The 19,874-nt window shown below is 43.4% G+C and overlaps 1 protein-coding gene across 5 annotated transcripts in view; it reads left to right on the forward strand.

Annotated features, from left to right (window-relative positions):
- Positions 1-6,193: 6,193 nt before the first annotated feature.
- SPATA18 (spermatogenesis associated 18) overlaps positions 6,194-19,874 on the forward strand; it is a 31,522-nt gene continuing 17,841 nt past the window's right edge. The window contains exons 1-5 of one of the 5 annotated variants that reach the window (XM_081156318.1): positions 6,194-6,665; positions 13,012-13,117; positions 13,234-13,349; positions 14,766-14,878; positions 19,613-19,708. In XM_081156318.1, the coding sequence (XP_081012444.1) occupies positions 6,579-6,665; positions 13,012-13,117; positions 13,234-13,349; positions 14,766-14,878; positions 19,613-19,708 (518 nt within the window). In that variant the 5' untranslated portion in view covers positions 6,194-6,578. The remainder of the gene's footprint in view (positions 6,666-13,011; positions 13,118-13,233; positions 13,350-14,765; positions 14,879-19,612; positions 19,709-19,874) is intronic. The other 4 variants (XR_014000139.1, XM_081156317.1, XM_081156320.1 and 1 more) reach the window with 4 other exon arrangements.

A 19,874-nucleotide genomic window follows, 5' to 3' on the forward strand; every position in this document is an offset into this window, starting at 1 on the left:
TGCCTGACTCAGAGACTAGCTGGCAAAACCTCTCTTCCTCGGGGAACTAGACCAGTTTGGCTTTTTGCCGCCTACAGCCGTTGTTTCGCTGCTCTGCCTGCTTTACACCAGAGGCTTGCTGGGAAGTTTAAATAGAAAATCTGTTGCATAATGAGCCTCTCATAAACTTTACTCTTCTCCCCCAATTTTAGCTAATGTGGTCATTTCAAAATGTATTTATTGTCTTCAAGCTTTTCTTTCCCCCCCGAAATAATAGAGACTACTGTGTACCTGGCAATGCCTCTTTGATTCTCCCAGCAGTGTTATGAGATAGGTCATATTATCCCCATTTTACAAATGAAGAAATCAAGGCTTGTAGAGGTTAAAAGGCTAACCAGGTTTTCAACTACTAAAGAGCTAAGATTGAACCTAGGTCCACCTGACTAAAGTCTTTGCTCTTTCTACCATATAAGAGTCTTTAATTCTGCATTTCCTTTTGCCTGTTGCATAGTATTAGCACTTAGAAGTGCAGACCAAGGCGACAGTACTAGTCAGGTTATGAACACAGTTACCCCTTCATTCACTTTATAGTGGGTTGGATAGTGTCCCCCAAGAGATATATACAAGTCCGAATTCCTGTACCTGCGAATGTGATGATATTTGGAAATAGGGTCTTGGCGGATGTGATTAAGATCACCCTGGATTTGGGTGGGCCCTAAATCTAATGACTGGTGTCCTTAAAAGAAGAGGAGAGGACAGACACACCCACAGAGGAGAGGATATGTGGAGACAGAGGCAGAGACTGGGGTGATGTGTCTACGAGGCGGGGATGGGAAGACGTTACCAGAAGCTGGCAGAGAGGCACAGAACAGATTCCCCGCAGAGCTTCCAGAAGGAACTAACCCTACTCATTTCTGACTTCTGGCTTCCAGAACTGCGAGAGAATATATCACTGTTGTTTGAAGTCTTCAGGTTGGTGGTAACTTGTTAATAGCAGCCCTTAAGAAACTAAGTCACACTTCAAGCTCAACACATCCAAAAACTGAACTCAGTCTTTCCTCCGAATCTGCTCTTTGTGAATCCCCTTAGTGAGTGACACTACCAGTGGGTGGGTGTTAAAAAACATCTTTTCCCTTCCTGTGTGGCAGAGAACAAGGACTGAATGTAGCTGGTAACTTGAGGGCCTCAAGCACTCAGGTTCCGGAACACTGAGTAAATGGACAAATTTGTGTTTTGCTACCTCTGAGGAGAAGAAGTGGCTTAGCAATACGACCAGTAAGAACTGAATTTAAAGGAAACTTCATGCGAGTGGGTCAGCAAAGCTAAAATCTTCAAACAGTTGGGCCCTGACCCAAAAGAGCAAGCTTCTCATACAAACAGCTGTAGGACAAGAATAGAGTGGCACACACAGAAGGGGGTCAGGGGCACCTGAAAACCATCCTGACCAGAGCAGAAGAGATTCTTCTTTAGCCACTCTGTCCGGAGTGAGGAAGAGCTGGGTATTCTGATGAGGATCCCACCACACGTCCTTGTAGCTTATTGCATATATTTATGTTTGGTGTAGCATGAAACTACCTACATTCACAGCTCTCACTTCAGTTAGCGGAATTTGTTAATCTTTCATTGGCTTCTTAAACTCCCAAATTGAAAGTCTCTCCAGTTGACCAATGTAGGTAAAATTCAGAGTGGACAAAAACTAAGGACTTTCAGAAAGCCTGTTGCATCCAGATATTTAACACATTGCACTTCTCTAGAACAAATGGCTCCTGGCTGGGTGATAGAATTATGATGCCATAGAACACCAACTGGCTACCACTTTTGCTTTTTTCAAACTCAAAGGGATTATGACATCAGATGCAAAGGAGCCAATCATCTCCTTCCTTTCTTCCTTTTTCCCTCCCCTCCTCCCTTTTTCCTTTTTTTTGAAATTCAGTTTAACAAACTTATATAGAGGGCCTAGAACGTACCAGTTGCTGTGCTGAAGATATAAAGCTAAATAAGCCTCTTTTTTCCAAGAAGCTCACAAGGTTATATCAAAGGCAGACAAATAGTATAATATCCTGTGATAATTTCAACAGTATTAACGTGTTCGAAAAGTTAAAGACAGAAAACAAAGATGAGAGTGATGAGCTCTGAGGGGCTGGGGAATTTAGGAAGATTTTTGTCAGTTTAAGCTGGGTTTAAATTGATTTAAAATGCAACTATGGAGAAATACCTTATTTCTTGGAGGTTAGGTGTATTAATTATTCCAGCAGAATAAATTGTACTCAAGAAAGATGCTCAACTTCTGATGATTAGCTAATGCTCTCAAAATCAAGGCTTGACTCAAACTGAACTGTGAACCAAAAATTGAAACAAAGGGCAAGATTTTGTTTTTTAACCAGTATGTTAAAAAACAAAAACAAAAATTAGCATTAATGAATGTCAAAACTGCAAGAGATCTTAAGAACTCATTTAGTCCATGCTTTTTATTATATAGATAGAAAAAAATGAAGCTCAGAGTGATTAAAGTGTTATGTGAAGTCATGATAAACCACTCTAGGCAGAGTGTAAGATGAAGAAAGAGTGCCCATGTTCTGTTAGTTCTTTCAACTTCTCCAAGATACCCAAAAGTGTGTCACAAAAAAAGATTGCTTTTTACCTTTACAAATAATGGCCTAGTTGATAATATCCTAAAATAATAAAATTGGGATAAAATTAGTCAAAATATTCTCCAAATAGAACCTTTTTCTGACATTTTCTCCCATATATATATGGAATAAATGAGCACACACACACACGTAGGCTTACCACTTTTTCAATGGAACCTCTACCTTGTTGACTGCATGCTTATAATTTGAAGCATATGGATTCTTCTTTAATCGTAAAGAAGAATTTTATTTGTATTCCAGGCTCTAGCTCTTTCTTTGATTGCTACCCAGCACCCATAAAAGCTCTGGGGTGGGGACCATCATTAAGGGCATTTATGAGGATGTCCACTTATTCCTACAGGTATGGAATTTCTAAGTTTGTAGCAAGTAACATCACCAGAGCTAAGAAATAGGGTGTTAATTGCTTGTCCCTCTCTTTGAGGACATGTGTTCTAGTGTTAACCCCTGGCATTGATGGAAGGTGACTGTAAGAAACAATCATATCAAAATTGTTTCTATATTTTCTTTTAAGAAACGGGATTATTAAAGACAATGATAAGGGAAAATTATCATTGCTTTCCCTGTTGCTGTCCTGCTATGTTCCAAACCAGAAAGGGCTTTTCCCTGCCCTAAGCAAGGTATAGCTGCCATGTGGGCGGAAGCATGGACGGGATATAACTCCTTGCTCCATTGTGCTCGGGGCTCAGACTTTGGAATTGGACTCCTCTGGGCCCACCGGTGTAAAATAAACCTGAACCCCGAGCCTCTGAGTGCCACTTGGTCTTTCTATAAGGTGAACGTCCCCGGTTCCGCAACACCACCTTCATCTCTGTTGTTCTATACTCTTTGAACAAGAGTAAATATATTTTAGAATTAGTACCAGGAAAATGCATTTGCATTTAAAGAACTGATATATATATTTTAAAAATCAATAATTATAACACTCATTTTCTTTTTTGCTTTGGCTTCCACAAAGCTCAGAAATAAATGTAAAATATGGCTCAATCTTAGTACATAGGCTTAAATTGGGGGCATATTTGCTTTTCCCATTAAAAAATAACGATATGTTTCTACAAGTCTTACCGTAAACCATTTCAGATCCTTTTTTGGAAGTAGTAGGGGTAAATAATGAACATTAAAACATTTCCTTTCCTTCGAGTCATTGAGGACTATGCTTCTTTGTTATTAATAAAAAGTTTCTACTATGCAGCACCACACTCCAGAGTTCTAAGGAAATCAAGAGGTAAAAGAAATGACTTCAGGCCTTAAGGGTTTTGAATCTAGTTGTGAGGCTAGAGGACTGTAGAGATAAATAACACCAGGTAGCATATTCATAAGGATTGCAAAGATCCATTCTATCCTAAGACTCTAAGTTTAATTATTAAATTAGTAATATGGATATTTGGTCAAAGCATATTCTGTTTTGAGTCAGATTAAGTACTGATATTTTGGCTTACAGTTTTCTGAGGGTGGTGAAGTTTGGGGGTAACTTTGTTTCCAAATAAATTTTCATAAAAGCAATTTGTGTTCGTGGTAGAAATTTGGAAAATCAGAAAGGTATAAATGAGCTAACTAAAGTCACCATAATCATACCTTGGGTTCATGTCACATAGCACCACAATATACAGGGTGTCCCCCAAAAATGTATACACACTTTAACAGCTGATTGCTCAATTTTGAAAATGAAATGTATTTTAATAAACTCTGCCTTTATAATTATTAAAAGTGTGTATATACACTTTTTTGGGAACATCCTATATATAAAACTTGGTGTCCTGCTTTTTCTACTTTGCATTATATTGTAAGAATTCCTAGATACTAGATATTATTTGGTTATAAGACTTTTATTTTGCAACATTTCATTGAATGATTTGCTCAACCGTTACCCTATTGAAGATTTAGATTGTTTCCAACCTTATTTTCTCCATTACTACATTTGTAGTAATAGTGATCACAACATTTATGAAGCACTAACAGTATATACCAAGCACAGTGCTAAGTACTTAACATGAGTCATTTAGTCATCATAATTCTGTGAAGAACTATTATCCCCTCCTTAAAGATGATGAAACCAAAGATTAGAGGTTAAAGTGCCCACAGCAAGGAAGATGATTTAATCCCTAATCTGACATAATATTCAAACTTTTTTATGAATATGTAAATAGGACTATTCAAGATTCCAATTGCCTGTTGAAATATGAAATAATTGGTTTCAAACTAAGAAATTTGCGATGTTTTTCTCCACCCCCTTCATCCTCCTTTATATTTTTTTCTAAAGGAAGAAAGCATCTGATAAGTGTTTTTTAAAAAAATATGTCTTGATTTCAGAGAGCGGAAGGGAGAGGAAGAGAGAAACCTCACTGAGGGGAGAGAGCCACTGATGGGCTGCCTCCTGCACGCCCCCTGCTGGGGACCAGCAGGAAAACCAGGCACGTCCCCTGACTAGGATCTCGGGGACCACAGGCCGATGCTCAGCCCCTGGGCCACGCTGGCCGGGCTGATAAATACTTAATAGGATGTTTGCGACTTTTTTTTAACTTTAGTAATTATTCTACTGTGATAAAATGACATGTGCTATGTACCCTTACAGCCCTTATTTTGTGGTCTACAGAAAACGGTAGGAACACAGGTCCCAGAAATGAGCCTCTCATTTTTTTTTATTAAAGGACAGTAAAACCACTGTAATTAAGAGGAATAAAAACAAGAGGTGGTGAAAATTCTGAATTTTATGGTACTCGGACATATGCAATGCTCATATAATTTCAAGTACCTAAGGAATGGAACTGAATTAAACTCTTTAGCAAGCTGAGGCCTCGCTCCACTCCTACTGTTTTAATGAAAAGATAAAGATGACTTGCAATCAGTCCATTTGCTGGTGTATAAAATAAGGGCTTCTAACTGCTTCACGGTTGAAATGGTTTCATTTCTTAAGTACTTCAGACGGTGCACTGCTTACTACATCCTTTTGAAATAGTGCCAAAGCAGGTCCGAACTTTCACAACGTCTCAATTAGAGAATTCAGAATTAAGTGAAACTTTAAAGTGCCCAACGATGCTAAAAATATACTACCCAATCTTGTCCAATCCTGAGCGATTAACTTTAATTTGTGAGCATCTTGGAACTAAAAATTGTTGACTTGGGGCACCCGGGTGCCCAGCGGGCCGTGGAACACTGCAGAAGAGCGAAGCGGGCAGAACTGAAATTTTAGTTAGAGCAAGCGGCATACAGCTAAGTCCCAGGTGTTACAGGTGACGAACTGAAGGCCCGAGGAGCCAAACGTGCTTTCCTAACCGAAAACTTCCACGCGGAAAGAACCTTTGCTTTTTCTGGACGGGAGGCCGCCAGCGTCCCGAGCCCCCGCCCCCTGCGCGCCGCCGCCGTCCCCGGGCGCGCGGTCTCGGCGTCCCCCGGCCCCTAGCCCAACCCCGAGCCTGGGTGGCGAGGGGGGCGCGCGCCTTCGGCCGCCAGCAGCAGCAGCAGCAGCAGGAGGAGGACGAGCAGCAGCAGCGGCAGCAGCATGGCGCGCCCCGGAGGTTGCCCAGGCGCGGGGGAAGGCGGGAGGGCCGCGCGGCGGGGGGCGGCCCGAGGGCGCGGCGGGGGCTGGGCGGCGACACCCGCGTTGCCTCGGCGCCCGCGGCGCGCGTCCCTAGCAGCCGCCCGCCCACGTCAAGGTTTGTTTAATAATCGCCGGGGTATTTATGGCCTGGGCCGGCGGCTGCCGCGGGGGAGCCAGGAGACCGCGCCGGGCGGCGGATGAGGCGCGGCGGCTGCGGCCCAGGGCACCTCCCCCCGGCTTCCCGAGCCCTCCCGGTCCCACCTGAGGGGGAGGATGGAAACATCGGCCGCGCTCTGAGCCCCCCAGGAAGATAACACCCTTCCCCCCGAACCACCCCGCGGTCCTGCGGAGGCCACCGACTCGTCCCGTCCACGTGTCCATCTCCCAGAGCCGGGCGAGCGGAAAAGCGAGCGATGGCGGAAAACCTGAGGAAATTGGTCTCCAACGAATATTTACGAACGATGCACGACAGCCTGGAGCGCTGGCTGAGGGAGTACAACGTGAGTCAGCGCGGGGGACCCCCGGGCTCGCCCGCCCTCTAGTTCCTTGCGCAGCCCTCGGGGGCGGTTTCTTAGGCCTGGCAGCGGGGTGGCCGCTTTGCAAAACCCCGGCGGCTGCGACTCCTCACCGGGACCCAGCCTCGTACCGGGATCGCGGCCAAGGAAGGGCGGGCACGTGCGGCCGGCGCGCTTTTGTTCTCGCGAGGCCGGGCGGCGCTGGGTTGCGCGCGGGGCTCCGCCGAGCTGTCGGGGGCGCGATTCCTGCCGTGGTAACCAAGGACGCCGGCAGCCCTAGCAACGTTGGAGAGCCGCCTGCCGCGGGGCTGACGGCCGAGCCCGCCACGCTCCCTCCCGTCCCTTCCGCCAGCAGTCCAACCCCCTGGCGCCATCCCGAGTGATTTCTTTTACTACACCCCTTCTCCTGTTTCCCCGCAAGTCTCCCACTATGAGGATACCCCGGGGTTGCATCAGAATAGGTTTTAATAAAAACACGCCCAGTATTTGTTACCCAGTATTTATTACCCAGTCACTTGTCAGCGTTGCGGGTTTCACTGGTGTGCTGGTCAGCAGTGGGATGTCGGCGCAGTTTCAGCACCAAGGCAGATTTCAGAAGGCCCTTTGCCAGGGCGTGTAAGAGGCCAATATTCAGTCATCAAACCCAGAGCACTCTGCAAGTCTCTTTAGTCCCCACTCCGACGCAGGCTCCCGTTCCTCTCGCCCGCATGGAAGGTGGAACTTACTTTACATTTGGTCTGTCTTAAATAGGACAGTCCCACTCTTAATAGGAAGTAGAACTGCGAGGCAGACAGAGCTGGGGACCGGAATCAGCACCCCTAGGTTCTAGGTCCGGTTCTGCGTGGAACTAGCTGAATGACCTGGGGCCACTTATTTAACCTCTCTGGACCCCAGTACCTAGCCTGTTAAATGGGAGGGACTGGACTAGAGCATACATAAAGCTCCTTTTCGGATCTCAGTTTTTTGAGTCTACATCAGCTTGTTTCTAAAATCCCACAGGAAAAATGCAATTGGCTGCTGTCCTGAGTCCCTTAGGCTTTCCCATTCATCCTTTAAAAAAATTTTTAAATTTTTGTTTAAAATATTACAGATGTCCCTTTTTCTCCCCAATGACCCATTCCGCCCTTCCCATTCCCCTCCCCAGTCCCTCTCCTCACCATTGTACGTGTCCTTGGGTTGTACATATATGCATATAAATTCTTTGGTTAATCTCTCTCCCTCCACTCACCTGCCCTCCTCCATCCCTCTGACATTCGTCAGTCTGATCTATGCTTCCACGTCATTGAATCTGTTATGTTCATCAGCTTATTAAGTTCTTTAGATTCCACATATAAGCGAGATCATGTGATGTTTGTCTTTCTCTGCCTGGCTTATTTCTCTTAGCATAATATTTTCCAGGTCCATCCATATTGTCCCAAAGGGTACGAGATCCTTCTTCTTTACAGCTGCGTAGTATTCCATGGTGTATAGGTCCCACAGCTTTTTTTCCACTCATCATCTACTGATGGGCACTTGGGCTATTTCCAAAACTAAAGCTGCTTCACAGCAAAAGAAAACAGCCTCAAAATACAAAGGAACCCCACAGTCTGAGAAAACATATTTGCCAAGGATGTGTTGGATAAGGGGCTGATTTCCAAAGTGTACAAAGAACTCATTCTACTCAGCAAGAGGAAGACAAACAACCCAATTAAAAAATGGGTAAAGGACCTGAATAGACACTTCTCCAAAGACGACATACAGATGGCTAAGACACATGAGAAAATGCTCAACGTCTAATCATCAGAGAGATGCAAATTAAAACCACAATGAGGTATCACCTCACACCTGTCCGAATGGCTCCTTCAACAAATCAACAAATGACTCGTGCTGGCAAGGGTGTGGAGAAAGCGGAGCCCTGGTACACTGCTGGTGGGAATGCAGACTGGTGCAACCACTATGGAAAACAGTATGGAGATTCCTCAAAAAATTAAAAATGGAGCTGCCTTTTGACCCAGTGATTCCACTTCTAGGAATATATCCTAAGAATCCTGAAACACCAATCAGAAAGAATATATGCTCCCCTATGTTCATAGCAGCGCAGTCTACAATAGTTAAGATCTGGAAACAGCCCATTCACTCTTTAACCAGAACTCCACAGGTATATGGGAACTCAAAGAACAGCTACAGCTTTCTCGTGAACCAGCCTTGCCCTCCACCGCCAACACACACCTTTAAAAGTGCCTTCTTGCTACCTAGTCTCAGAATAATTATTAGGCCCTATGACTGGACATCTCCATCTGAAGGTCCTGCAGACCCCTTAATCTGTCCACAAAGCGGTATCATCCCTATACCTCTTACCTGTTTCCAAACCTCCCAACTTCCTCCTCAGCTAATGCTAGTTAGCATCAGTGGGACCTTGGTAGACCCAGATGTGGTATAGGGCTGGGAAGGACCTTTAGGGGACCCTTGGTATCTCCGTAGCCCTCAGCGTCTCTCAGCCAGATGGTTAAAACTGCCTACCCTCCTGCCAGGCAGGCTCTCTAATCCAAACTCTCATCAGGTCTGCTTCTGCCAGATTGATTTTTGTAAAATGCAAAGCAAATCTGACCATGTCATACTCATGCTCCTTTACTTGCTCCGTTAAATCTTTCAGTGATGGGATGAAGCCCAGAGGCCATGTGACAAAGTCCTTCATTATTTGGTCCCTGGACCCTGTATTCCATTTTACCCTATAATATACCTTGTTTCTTGCCTTGTTACCTGCTGTTCCTCCTGAAATGCCCTAACCTCTTACCCCTCGCCTGTTACCAGTGTGAGTTTTACCCCTTTGACAGCTCACTGTCTACCTAGATCCCTTAATCAACTCTAAGTTAATTGTTTTATTCATGTATGTTTCCCATTCCCCATCCTGCTTCCCCGCTGGTGAGCTCATTGGCACCAGGCAACTGTTTTATTTTTTTAATTTTATTTTTATTTCTTTTTAAAATATATCTTTATTGATTTCAGAGAGAGAAAAGGAGAGGGACAGAGAGATAGAAACATCCATGATGAGAGTGGTTGATCGAGCCCACAACCCGGGCATGTGCCCTGACCAGGAATCGAACCCCGATTGCCTGGATCCTAGGTCGGTGCTCAACCGCTGAGCCACGCCCGGCCGGGCCAGGCAACTGTTTTAAAAAAATTTTTTTAGTGTGGTGCTGTGTCCTGAGCTGCCAGCCCAAGTCCTTACATACAATAGGAACTCAATGATTTATGAATGAAGGAATTTTGAGAGTCTGTGCTTTGGGATTAGGAAACAGTATAATTTGTCAATATCTTTATTTTATTTACCTGTGTGAGCACGTGTTTGGTAATGTGACCCTATTGAAACTTGAATCTCTTGTGCAATGCTTTGTGTTAGAAGTTGTAGCGTGTTGTAACATGTCTTGGGAACAGGAACTAACAATATATTCTTTTATTTAAGTTGTGCATACAAACATTTGGCAAACATTCCTTTGGGCACCTAGTTTGTACTGGGCACTGGGCAAGGCATAGGAGCATATAGTAATAATACCACAATAATATTTTTAATTTTTGTGTATCTCCTCTATTCTGCACCTAAGTTAGTTGGTGAGATCAACCACCTCCTAAATATGAGCAAACAGAGGCTCATATTTGAAATTTATTTTCTAAGGGAATGCAGCTGATAAGTGGAGAACCAGATTTGAACCAAGGTCTGCCTTATGCCTAAACCCACTGATTCTTTCAATACCGAATGTCACCTCATAGGTACTAATTGTTGAATGCCTTCTGTCTCTGAGTTGCTGAATATGTATTTTTTTATTTAATTCTCCTAACACTCTCTAAGCCATTATCTATCCTCATTTCTGGAAAGGAAATGGGCTCAGAGAGGTAACCTGTGCAGCATCACACAGAACTTGTGACAAGTGGCAGAGCTGAGACACTCCTTCAGGTCTGCTTGACTCCCATGCCCATTTTGTGTTCACTTAGCATATTACATGATCTAGCCGGGGTTGTAGGGGAATTTAAGCTCAGTGTTATGAGTGCAGGAATTAAACAGCAAGGGCAAGGAGCTGCTGGTTCAACAGAAGGAATGGAGATAGCTGTGTAAGCTGTGTGCTCCGAATGTTCTGATCACGTCACTACTATGCGAAGACATTCATTTATTCATTCACCCATCAAATATTGTTGAGCCCTTCCATCTGCTATGGATACTAGTGGCAATTGATACAAACATGAGAAAGGAAAAATCATTTTTTAAAAACACATAGTCTTCTTAGGAGAAAGGGATAGAGGATGAGCCAGAAAAACAAATGGCTACAACAGAAATAAGTGCTACAACAGAGCTCGTCACCAGGTACTATTTACCAGGCATGGAAAGTAAAACAGCAGCTCCCCCTAGGTTATGATGAGTCCATTCCATCCAAACTTCTTGCCAGACCAGCAAGGCCCCCCCAACTTCTTTGACCTCCTATGCAGAAGCCACATGCACCTACTCTTGGTTCTCAAGGTTGCCAAACTCCTTTCTGCCACAGGGCCTTTGCCCCTACTGTTCCCACAGCCCAACACACTCCTTCTCTAGTCTCTGGATTCAGAACTTAGCTCAGGGTCTCCTCCTCAGAGAGATCTTCCCTGACTGCCCTCCCCATTCACTCTTTGTCACATTATCTAGTCCCTCCCTCACCCCCAGCCCTAATCACCATCTACAAGTCAGTATAGTTTAGTGGTTAAGAGCATGGGATTTGGAACTAGGCAGCTTGGATTCTGATCTCAGTTCTGACATTTTATTAGCTAAGTAATCTTGGGCAAGTTATTTAACCTCTATGCATCCCAGTTTTCTCACCTGAAGACAGGGATACTAATAATGGTACTCCTGTCTCATAGCGTGCTGTTGTGGGGATTAACTGAGTTTATATATATAAGCATGAACAGTGCCTGGCGCTTAGGAGGCATGTAATAAATCCAAAATAAGCGAATCATCTCATGTTTACTCACCCATCCAATACTTACTGTTTGAATATACAGAGACTCTAGAATGCAGGGCTGGAAATACAACAGTGAATGAACAGGGCAGGCACAGCCCCTGTCCCCAGGGAGCTTACCGCCTGTCCCAACCACTTTCCTTTTTGATGCAGATACGCATTTCTCTTGTCAACTCTTGCCAGGAGGTCATCTAAACGTTTCCTATTCATTCTAGTTTCCATCTTCCTTGCAACCTGTTTCCTACCTCAGGATTCACAGTGCCCCCTGCTAGTGCCTTATTATGGCTTGAGATGATATATCAGTCTCTGCATTTTTACACCCACATGATTTGTTTGTTGCTTACAGTTGTGTCCTTTCCTTTAGTGTTAGACTCCATTAGAGGTTTAGCTAATGAGGAAACAGTAGCAGTTCACCAAGGAGATGGCAAAAGCTGGATAATAGCTAGAAGACCTACCTCCTGGCTCCTTCATGTTCTGCTCTTACGGCTTAGAATGTTGCACATTGAACCACCCCTTCCCCCAAGTCTGCCGAATTCCTGCTCGCCTAGATTTCGCTTCCTCTCTGAAGGAAGTCTTCTGTGACTTTCCAAGATAATGGGCTCCTGAGTAGACCTTGCGCTCACCCCTATGGTGAGACTTATTCCACTGCAGGATAACTGTCTGCTCTCCTGTCTCCCCCACCCATCTGCAAGTGCCATGTGGCCTAGCTCATCTTTTTTGTCTTATTCTCCATCGTATCCTCAGCTCAGCAATACCTTTTTACTGTTAACAAGTAGTGTTCTTTATGTACGTACTGAACTTAGGCAGCGGACAGAACCAGTAAAGCAGGTAAGTTAGGAAGCAGTGATTTGTATTGTTAAAAAAGGGTTATTCACTTTATGAAAGGACTTTTTGCAGGATTCCATTGAGTAGGGAGTCAGGGTTATTGGCATTCAAATGACCCCCAAACCTCAGTGGCTTGACACAAATAAACTTTCTCAATCATGTAGCAGTCATTGTAAGCATTCAATTAGCAGCTTCCCAAATCTTGCAGCCCCACCACCCCTTATGCCCTTGGGGACCTCTGCAATTGGCTGGCAGATGGGGAAAGAGAAAAAGAAGACGAAGAGTCACACCCTGAAGTGGCACATGTCACTTCTCATCCCGTGGACCCAAACTCAGTTACATGGCCCCACAAAGTGCTAGGGAAGCTGGGCAAAGTGCTCTAGCTGTGTGCCCGGGAGGAAAGGGACTATGTTTCGGTGAACACACAGCGGGGTCTGCCCCTGGGAGCGTGCCAGAGCCAGGAGGCCCTGGTATAAAGGGAGGCCTCTGTCCACCTGCAGTGGGAGTGAAGAATTGCACTGATGTCTACTGTTTTGGCTTTGCAGACAAACTCGTGTGATCAAAATCTAAGTCTTTGCCTTGAATTCATTGAACAAGTTGCCAAGATGCAGGGACAACTCTTCGGAATCCTCACTGCAACAGCTCAAGAAGGTGAGAATGGCCTGTGCTTTCTCATCCAGCCCTACACGCTTCTTTTTTTCTTTTTCTGCTCTCTGAGTTGCTGCGGTTGGGTTTCTCTTGCTGACCTGATTTGTGGATTCTTTTAGGAGGACATAACGATGGTGTGGAACTAATCAAATCACGCCTTTTGCCTTGGCTGGAGGCCTCCTTTACTGCTGCTTCCCTGGGAAAACCTGTTGACAGCAAGGTCCCCTCTCTACAGGTAAGGATGCTAAGGGATTTCCCTTGATTTTCAGCACCCTAGTCAGGCACTGGGAGCTCAAACACATGCTATGGCTTTGACCTAGAGAGGGGCCCAACTCTACTTAGGAATTGGGACACAGGTATAAAGGTGAGTTTCTATTTACAGTAGTATGGGGCAGAGTGGATTGAGTTTTCTCTTAAGACGGACCTGGATCTCAGTTCTGCCTACTTACTAGTGTGGTGACCAGGCGAATCAATGAGCCTTGGCTTCCTCAGCTATAAAAAGGACCTAGTGATGATCTACATCTGGGACACTGCTTGGCCCACACTAGGCATTAAATAGTAACTTTTAAATGACAAAGTAGTTCACCCAGACAAGGTACCACAGGGGCTCAGAAGAGAAAGAGATTATTAGATGGGGAAAGCTCAGTATTGTGAAAGACTGAAATAAAACTAATTGGAAAATTCCAAGGTATGAAGAAAGCTCAATTTTGGCAGACTGACGAAGGGTAGCATGACTGGTGGTTGATCTTGGTGGTTTCCATGGACAGTGTCAGTGTTTTGACGGTGGAAGATCAGACTGGAAACAGAGCGTATACCTTGCTTAAGGCCTTGGCATCATTATTGCTGGGTAAGCAAAACATTAGTTACTTTGATTTTAAATATTTACATGGGTCTCCATAAATTTCTTTCCAAAATTAAAGCATGTTGAGCAGGTTGTTCTAAGCAACGGGGCCTTATGAGGTAGTGGCTGAAGGATTCCTGCTTGGAGGTCTCTGGACAGAATTCTTGTCCCTCTTGAATGGTCCTGAATAGGTTGTCTAACCTTTATGACTTAAGTGTCTGCATTTGCTAAATGGGGACAATGCTTTTGCTGGTCTCATAGGGTCATTGTGAAAATTAAATGTGATCAGCATGAGAAACAACTTACATGTGGTAAGTACTTCATAGATGTTAGTTGTCTTTAAGCATTTTCCCCCCTGGAGAAAGCATTTTCCCCACTGGAGATTTTCATATGCTTCTTAGATTTTTATCCCCTAGGCATGTTATTGTGGATATAGAAATGTAGGATGATATTTAAGTGTCTCTTTTTCAAAAAATTGAGGTATAATTTACCTACAGTGACATCCATAGGTTGATGAATTTTGATAAATATGCATATCCATGTAATTCACACTCCTATTAAGATATAAAACATTTCCATCACTCCAGAGCATTCCTACGCCACTTCCCAAGCATGTCCCTTCACCCCCAGGGCAACCACTCTTCTGACTTCTATCATTCCAGGTTCATTTTGTCTGCGCCAGGACTTCAAGTAAATGGAACTATACATTCTGTGCTCTTTTGTGCTCAACTTCCTTTGCTCAATATAATACTTGTGCAATCTGTCTATGTTGTTTCATGTATTCAGACTGTTTTTTGACTATCTTTCCAGGACACGTTTGGTAAGGAGAGACAGAAAGAGCCTGGCGTTCGGGATCGGGACATGCAACAATTAGACATTGAGCTGAACACAACTCGCAATCAACTCAACCTGGTTCAAGACGAGTAAGAGGAATGCAAGTTATCTTTTTCCAAAAAGAGTTGTTTGTTCTTCATTTAATTCTTAAGTTTCAAAGGAGAATCATGTAAAATGTAGACATTTGCTAATAAGTAATATGATGTGTGTGAGTGTGCGTGTGTGTGAATTGGGAGTCAGTGTCTTTGAATTTGGGGCCAGGATTTCCATAGTATGTTATGTTCCCTAAGACCCTGGTCTCCTTGGCTCCATTCCTGGAGCTTCTTCTTTTCCACAGGCCCCTTATTAGCCCATATTTATAAACAGAGGAAGATTGTTAAGCGAAAATCTATTTTTAGGGAAGAGGAAAATAAGAAAAGATGCAGAGGGAAAGGGTTAAGGAGGGTGAATAGAAAAATTAAAAGGGAGCAAAAGCAAGGTGAAGCAGGCCTCATTTACCTGTCAGTTGTACTCACTGGGGGGTGAGACTAAGAGGCCAGACTTTTTAAATGATGAACAATTCAAGATTCTGGAATAACTATTAGATATAAAAACGTATTTTAAAAAGTTAAGCAGTGCTAGGCAGCAACAGATATCAGATTCATGCTATGTACAAAACCAGGGTAGCAGCTCAAGGAATCGCTGCAGAGAAAATTGCGAGCTTTGGGGTGTACTTGAAGGAGACAGACAGACGTGTATGAGACTGCATTCAACACACCTGACACAAATCCACCGATCAATAAGGTTTCTCCTCCCACAGCATCAACCCATTGCCGACACGCATGGGACAGCAAGGGATTCGTTTTATAACAGGTTCCGGACTGTGATGGAATAGAGCGTGGCATTCTGCCTTGTTCTCCGATGAGCTCTTCTTCTATGCAAAACATCTCTACTGATTTCGTTTTGCCTGATTAGAAAATACAAATTTCTTTCTCAAAATGCATGCAACAGCTAAGAGTCTAAAGATGAAAATCACCTGTAATCTCATCCCTGTTAATATTTTGGTGTATTTTACTCCAGACCTTTTTCTTTGTGTGTACTTGCATGCACCTCCACACACCGCCATTCATTTTTCTAATAGGAACCATCAATGAGCAGTTTTACAGCTGCAACAGTCAGAGTTTGCAAATGGAAGGTACAAAAAGCATAATTCCCCTGATTTCTACAACATATTTCAACTAATGTCAGCTGATTTGGAGTGGGGTGAGGAGGATCCTTAAATATGCCATTTCTTTTCTGGTTTATTGTAGTTCCTTTCGTGTAAATATTCGGTTAATTCCAAGTCCAGACTTCCATTAGGAGCCGTGTTTGCCCTCTCAGGAGGTCTCATTGCCCTCCTTCCTTAGACTGACATCTAAGGGTAGAGGGGTGCTTGCATGCTCTCCTGGTGCTGGAGGAGAGGGGCTTTGGTCTTGTACTGCCTGCTGGGTTCCTGCCGGCCTCAGTTCCAACTGGGCACTGATGTCTTGTGCTGGTGGGTGCTGAGTTATGGCTTGTCTGGCTAGGTCTCCTGGGGCATTTACTGGCCAGTGCTGCTGATGACCAGGTTTCTCCATTTGCCTCTCGTTGCTTCACGATTTTGCTGGTTCTTTCTTTTATCAGCACCAACAGGAGCCAGGAATTCCTACTTCCCTCTCGTCACTATGGCTCTGTAGTTAGCTATAAGGGGCACCATGGACTGAGAAACTATGGCTGCATGCATTTTTAGAACTTTTTATTTGGAAATAATTTCAAATACAGAAAATTTGCAAGAATAGTACTGAGAATACCCATGTACCCTTTCTTATACCATTCACCCCGTTTGCTTGGTCATTTGTGCCTGTTCTCTTTATCGATATACATATCCCCCAGCCCCCACTGTCCATTTGAAAGTTGCCCACAGGAAGGTGCTTGTTCAGGTGCTTTTCTCTGAATTTCCTAGTTTTGTTTTGTTTCTGTTATGAACTCGCCTGTGGTTCATATTCTATTTTCACTTAAGGCATCACAAATGATGGAGGAGGTTCCCCACCTTCTGTGGTAGTCAGCTCTCTCCTTCTCTTACTCTACCTACCTGTCTCTAAAGCCAGGGTGCTTCGTGCGGTGGAATGAGTGACCCGCCCAAGGAGGTTCCCATGTCTAACCTTGTGGAGACCAGTTTGGCTGTGACTCAGTTCCAAAGCACAAATTCCAAGACAGTGCTGAAGAGGGACAGGTCTGCCCAGGTTTGAAGAACTCTAGACAAGAGCAGACTGCTCGATTTTATGCCCGGACTCTGGTTAGGAGTCTCACTTTTCTGCATTTCCTATATCCAGTCAATGAGAATAGAGTTGAATCTGCCTCCTAAGCATCCCCCACACGTGTCCCTTCTTATACTACTATTGCCTTGGTTCAAGCTTCTGAAACCTCTTGCCTCAACTCATTGCTCCAACTGGTTTCCCTATTTCCATCCTTGCTCTACTACAAGCCATTTCTCATATAGAAAATATAGATATATTTTTACTGTATTAAGTCGTCACCCTGCTTAAAAGCTGCGAGTAGCCTTCCCAGGGCTCTCACAGCCCTGCATGATCCCTACCTCTCACTTCCCCCTCATGTCATGCCAGACGCCCCTCACCTAGTCTACTGTCTACTTCTTCACGTTGAGGCCTTTGCCTGTGCTCCTTCAGGAAAACGGAACTCTTCCGCTGCCTCTTTGCGTGGCTGGCTCTGGATTATCCTTCAGGCCTCAACTTAAATGTGAATTTCTCAGAACCTGTTTGTGACCACTATACATCAGAAGGTCTTTCCTCTTCCCCTCAAATTTCCTTTCACATTGACCTAAGAATAGCACTTTCCACAGTTTGGAACCTTTAAACATTTGTTTGCATGTTTGTGATCCGGTGGACTGGAAACTCTTAAGGGTTACTGTCTTTTATTGATGTTTGGATACCGTTTTATCTTCATCACCAGCATCATGCCTGGCATATAGGGAATCCTCAATAATTTGCTCAATGAATGAATGCATCCATAACAAAAAATTAAAATAAATGTTCATCTGCTTAAAACTATTCTTGGTACATGAATGTACCCCCCTTTCTTCTCCCTGTATGTGATCCAAGCGTTCCAAATTAGCATATGTGTTTGCTTATATGTATATGTGCTCACATGTGTATGGCATGTTTTGAGAGAAAAAAACCTACTTTATTCCTGTTCATACTCTTTCATTTCTTAGTCTGTCTTGTCCTTTTAATTTTCTACAGTTTTCTCTCTCTTTGTTTTTTAATATATCTTTATTGATTTCAGAGAGAGGAAGGGAGAGAGAGAGAGAGAAAGAGAGAGAGAAACATCAATGATGAGAGAGTCATTGATCAGCTGCCTCCTGCACGCCCCCGGAGCCCGAAACCCAGGCATGTGCCCTGACTGGGAATCAAACCTCGATCTCCTGGATCCTAGGTCGATGCTCAACCACTGAGCCATGCCCAGCTGGGCTCTACAGTTTTTTCTTGATAAAATGTTCATTTTCCCATATATATATATATATATTCCCATATTATATATATATATATATATATATATATATATATATATATATATATATTAAAACCTATAACATTCACATTTGAATTAGATCACACAATTTCCTTTCAACCTCCATAGGCCTACTGTGAAGTTATTGTTACTATGGCTTTGTTTTAGACTTTAGACATTTCTTTCATTCATTTTTAGGGCTTTTTGTTTGTTTGTTTGTTTTAAATCTACTATGTGACAGGCACTGTTTTAGGTGCTGGGGATAAAGAGATGAATACAATAAAATGTTTGCCCTCAAGTAGTTTGCAGTGTGTTTGTAATGAGATTGCGAGTGTGAGCTGCATGTTGGAGGAGCTCAAGAGAAGGGGAGACATACTTTGAAGAGTCAAGGGTGGCATAAAGAGTTGCATTTGAAGAACGAGGACAGCTGGCGTGAGTTTAGATAGCAGTTGCTCCCTCTTAGCCTTACGACTCCTGTGATGAAAGAGCTGTTCCAGGGAAGTAGGGTCAGCTAAGTCAAGAAGCCTTTGCCAACCCGTGATCTCTCACTGCACTAGGACAACTTAATTGAAAACCATAGGTCTTCATCCATTGTCATCCAGCACATTCCCATTTCCTTTTAAATTCAGAAAGACTTAAAGAAATGGTATCATTTACCGTGACTTGCCTACAATGGAGATAGTCATTAAAACTGACAGTGACTGAGGTCTGTGGAAAACTCAGGAAACTCGTGCTTAATAAGTGATGGAAGTCAGAGGCAGGAAGACGCAAAATAGTTGGTAGTCACATGTTAATTGTGGAGGACTTTATAGGTGGGCAGTAATTTTTTTATATTTAGGAAGTCTGGGAAAATTAAGTGAAATTCAGCTTTTCTGTGCCAAGTAATCAGAATAGGTGGTAGTATATTGCAGAAAAATGAAGATTTTAAAGAACTAGGCAAACCTGAGGACTTGGTGTAATTAGATTAGATGAGTCACGAGGGCAAGCAGGAGGAATTGAACAAGTTTCTTTGTCCTTTACATTTTGATATTAATAATTATTACATAGTCTTTTAGGGGGTAGTAGCTTTATAATTTCTCTGTGTTTGACGCTGAGGAAGGATGCTAGCATGTTTTTGCATATAAGTGCATTACAATATTTACAATATCATCTGACTGAATGCAGATGTCTTATAACTTGATCTTGTTTATGTCGAATTTATAGTGTATGCCAAAAGTTCCTGAGAGAGAACTATGCCTTGATTTAGAAAGTCTGCCAATTTTGGAAAATCTGTCTTTAGTTACTGATTTCTCTTACAGTGTGGCTGACACTGCAAAGACTCCTGAAGCAACCAAGAACGTATCAACCATATCCCTTTTGGCTGCAGAGGAGGAAATAAATCAGCTAAAAAAGCAGTAAGGAAAAAAAAAATGACAGGATTATTGCAGCCCACTGATTAATCTTTGAATTTACCTTTTTTTGGTGTTCCATTACAATATGAAAGAATCTGTTCACAATTAAAGAGGAAAGGGAACAATATTTTTATCAGTGTTTTATGTATTTTTCTTACTACAAAAACAT

Source organism: Miniopterus schreibersii (genome assembly GCF_964146895.1).
Source record: "Miniopterus schreibersii genome assembly, chromosome: 1".
Lineage (NCBI taxonomy): Eukaryota > Metazoa > Chordata > Mammalia > Chiroptera > Miniopteridae > Miniopterus > Miniopterus schreibersii.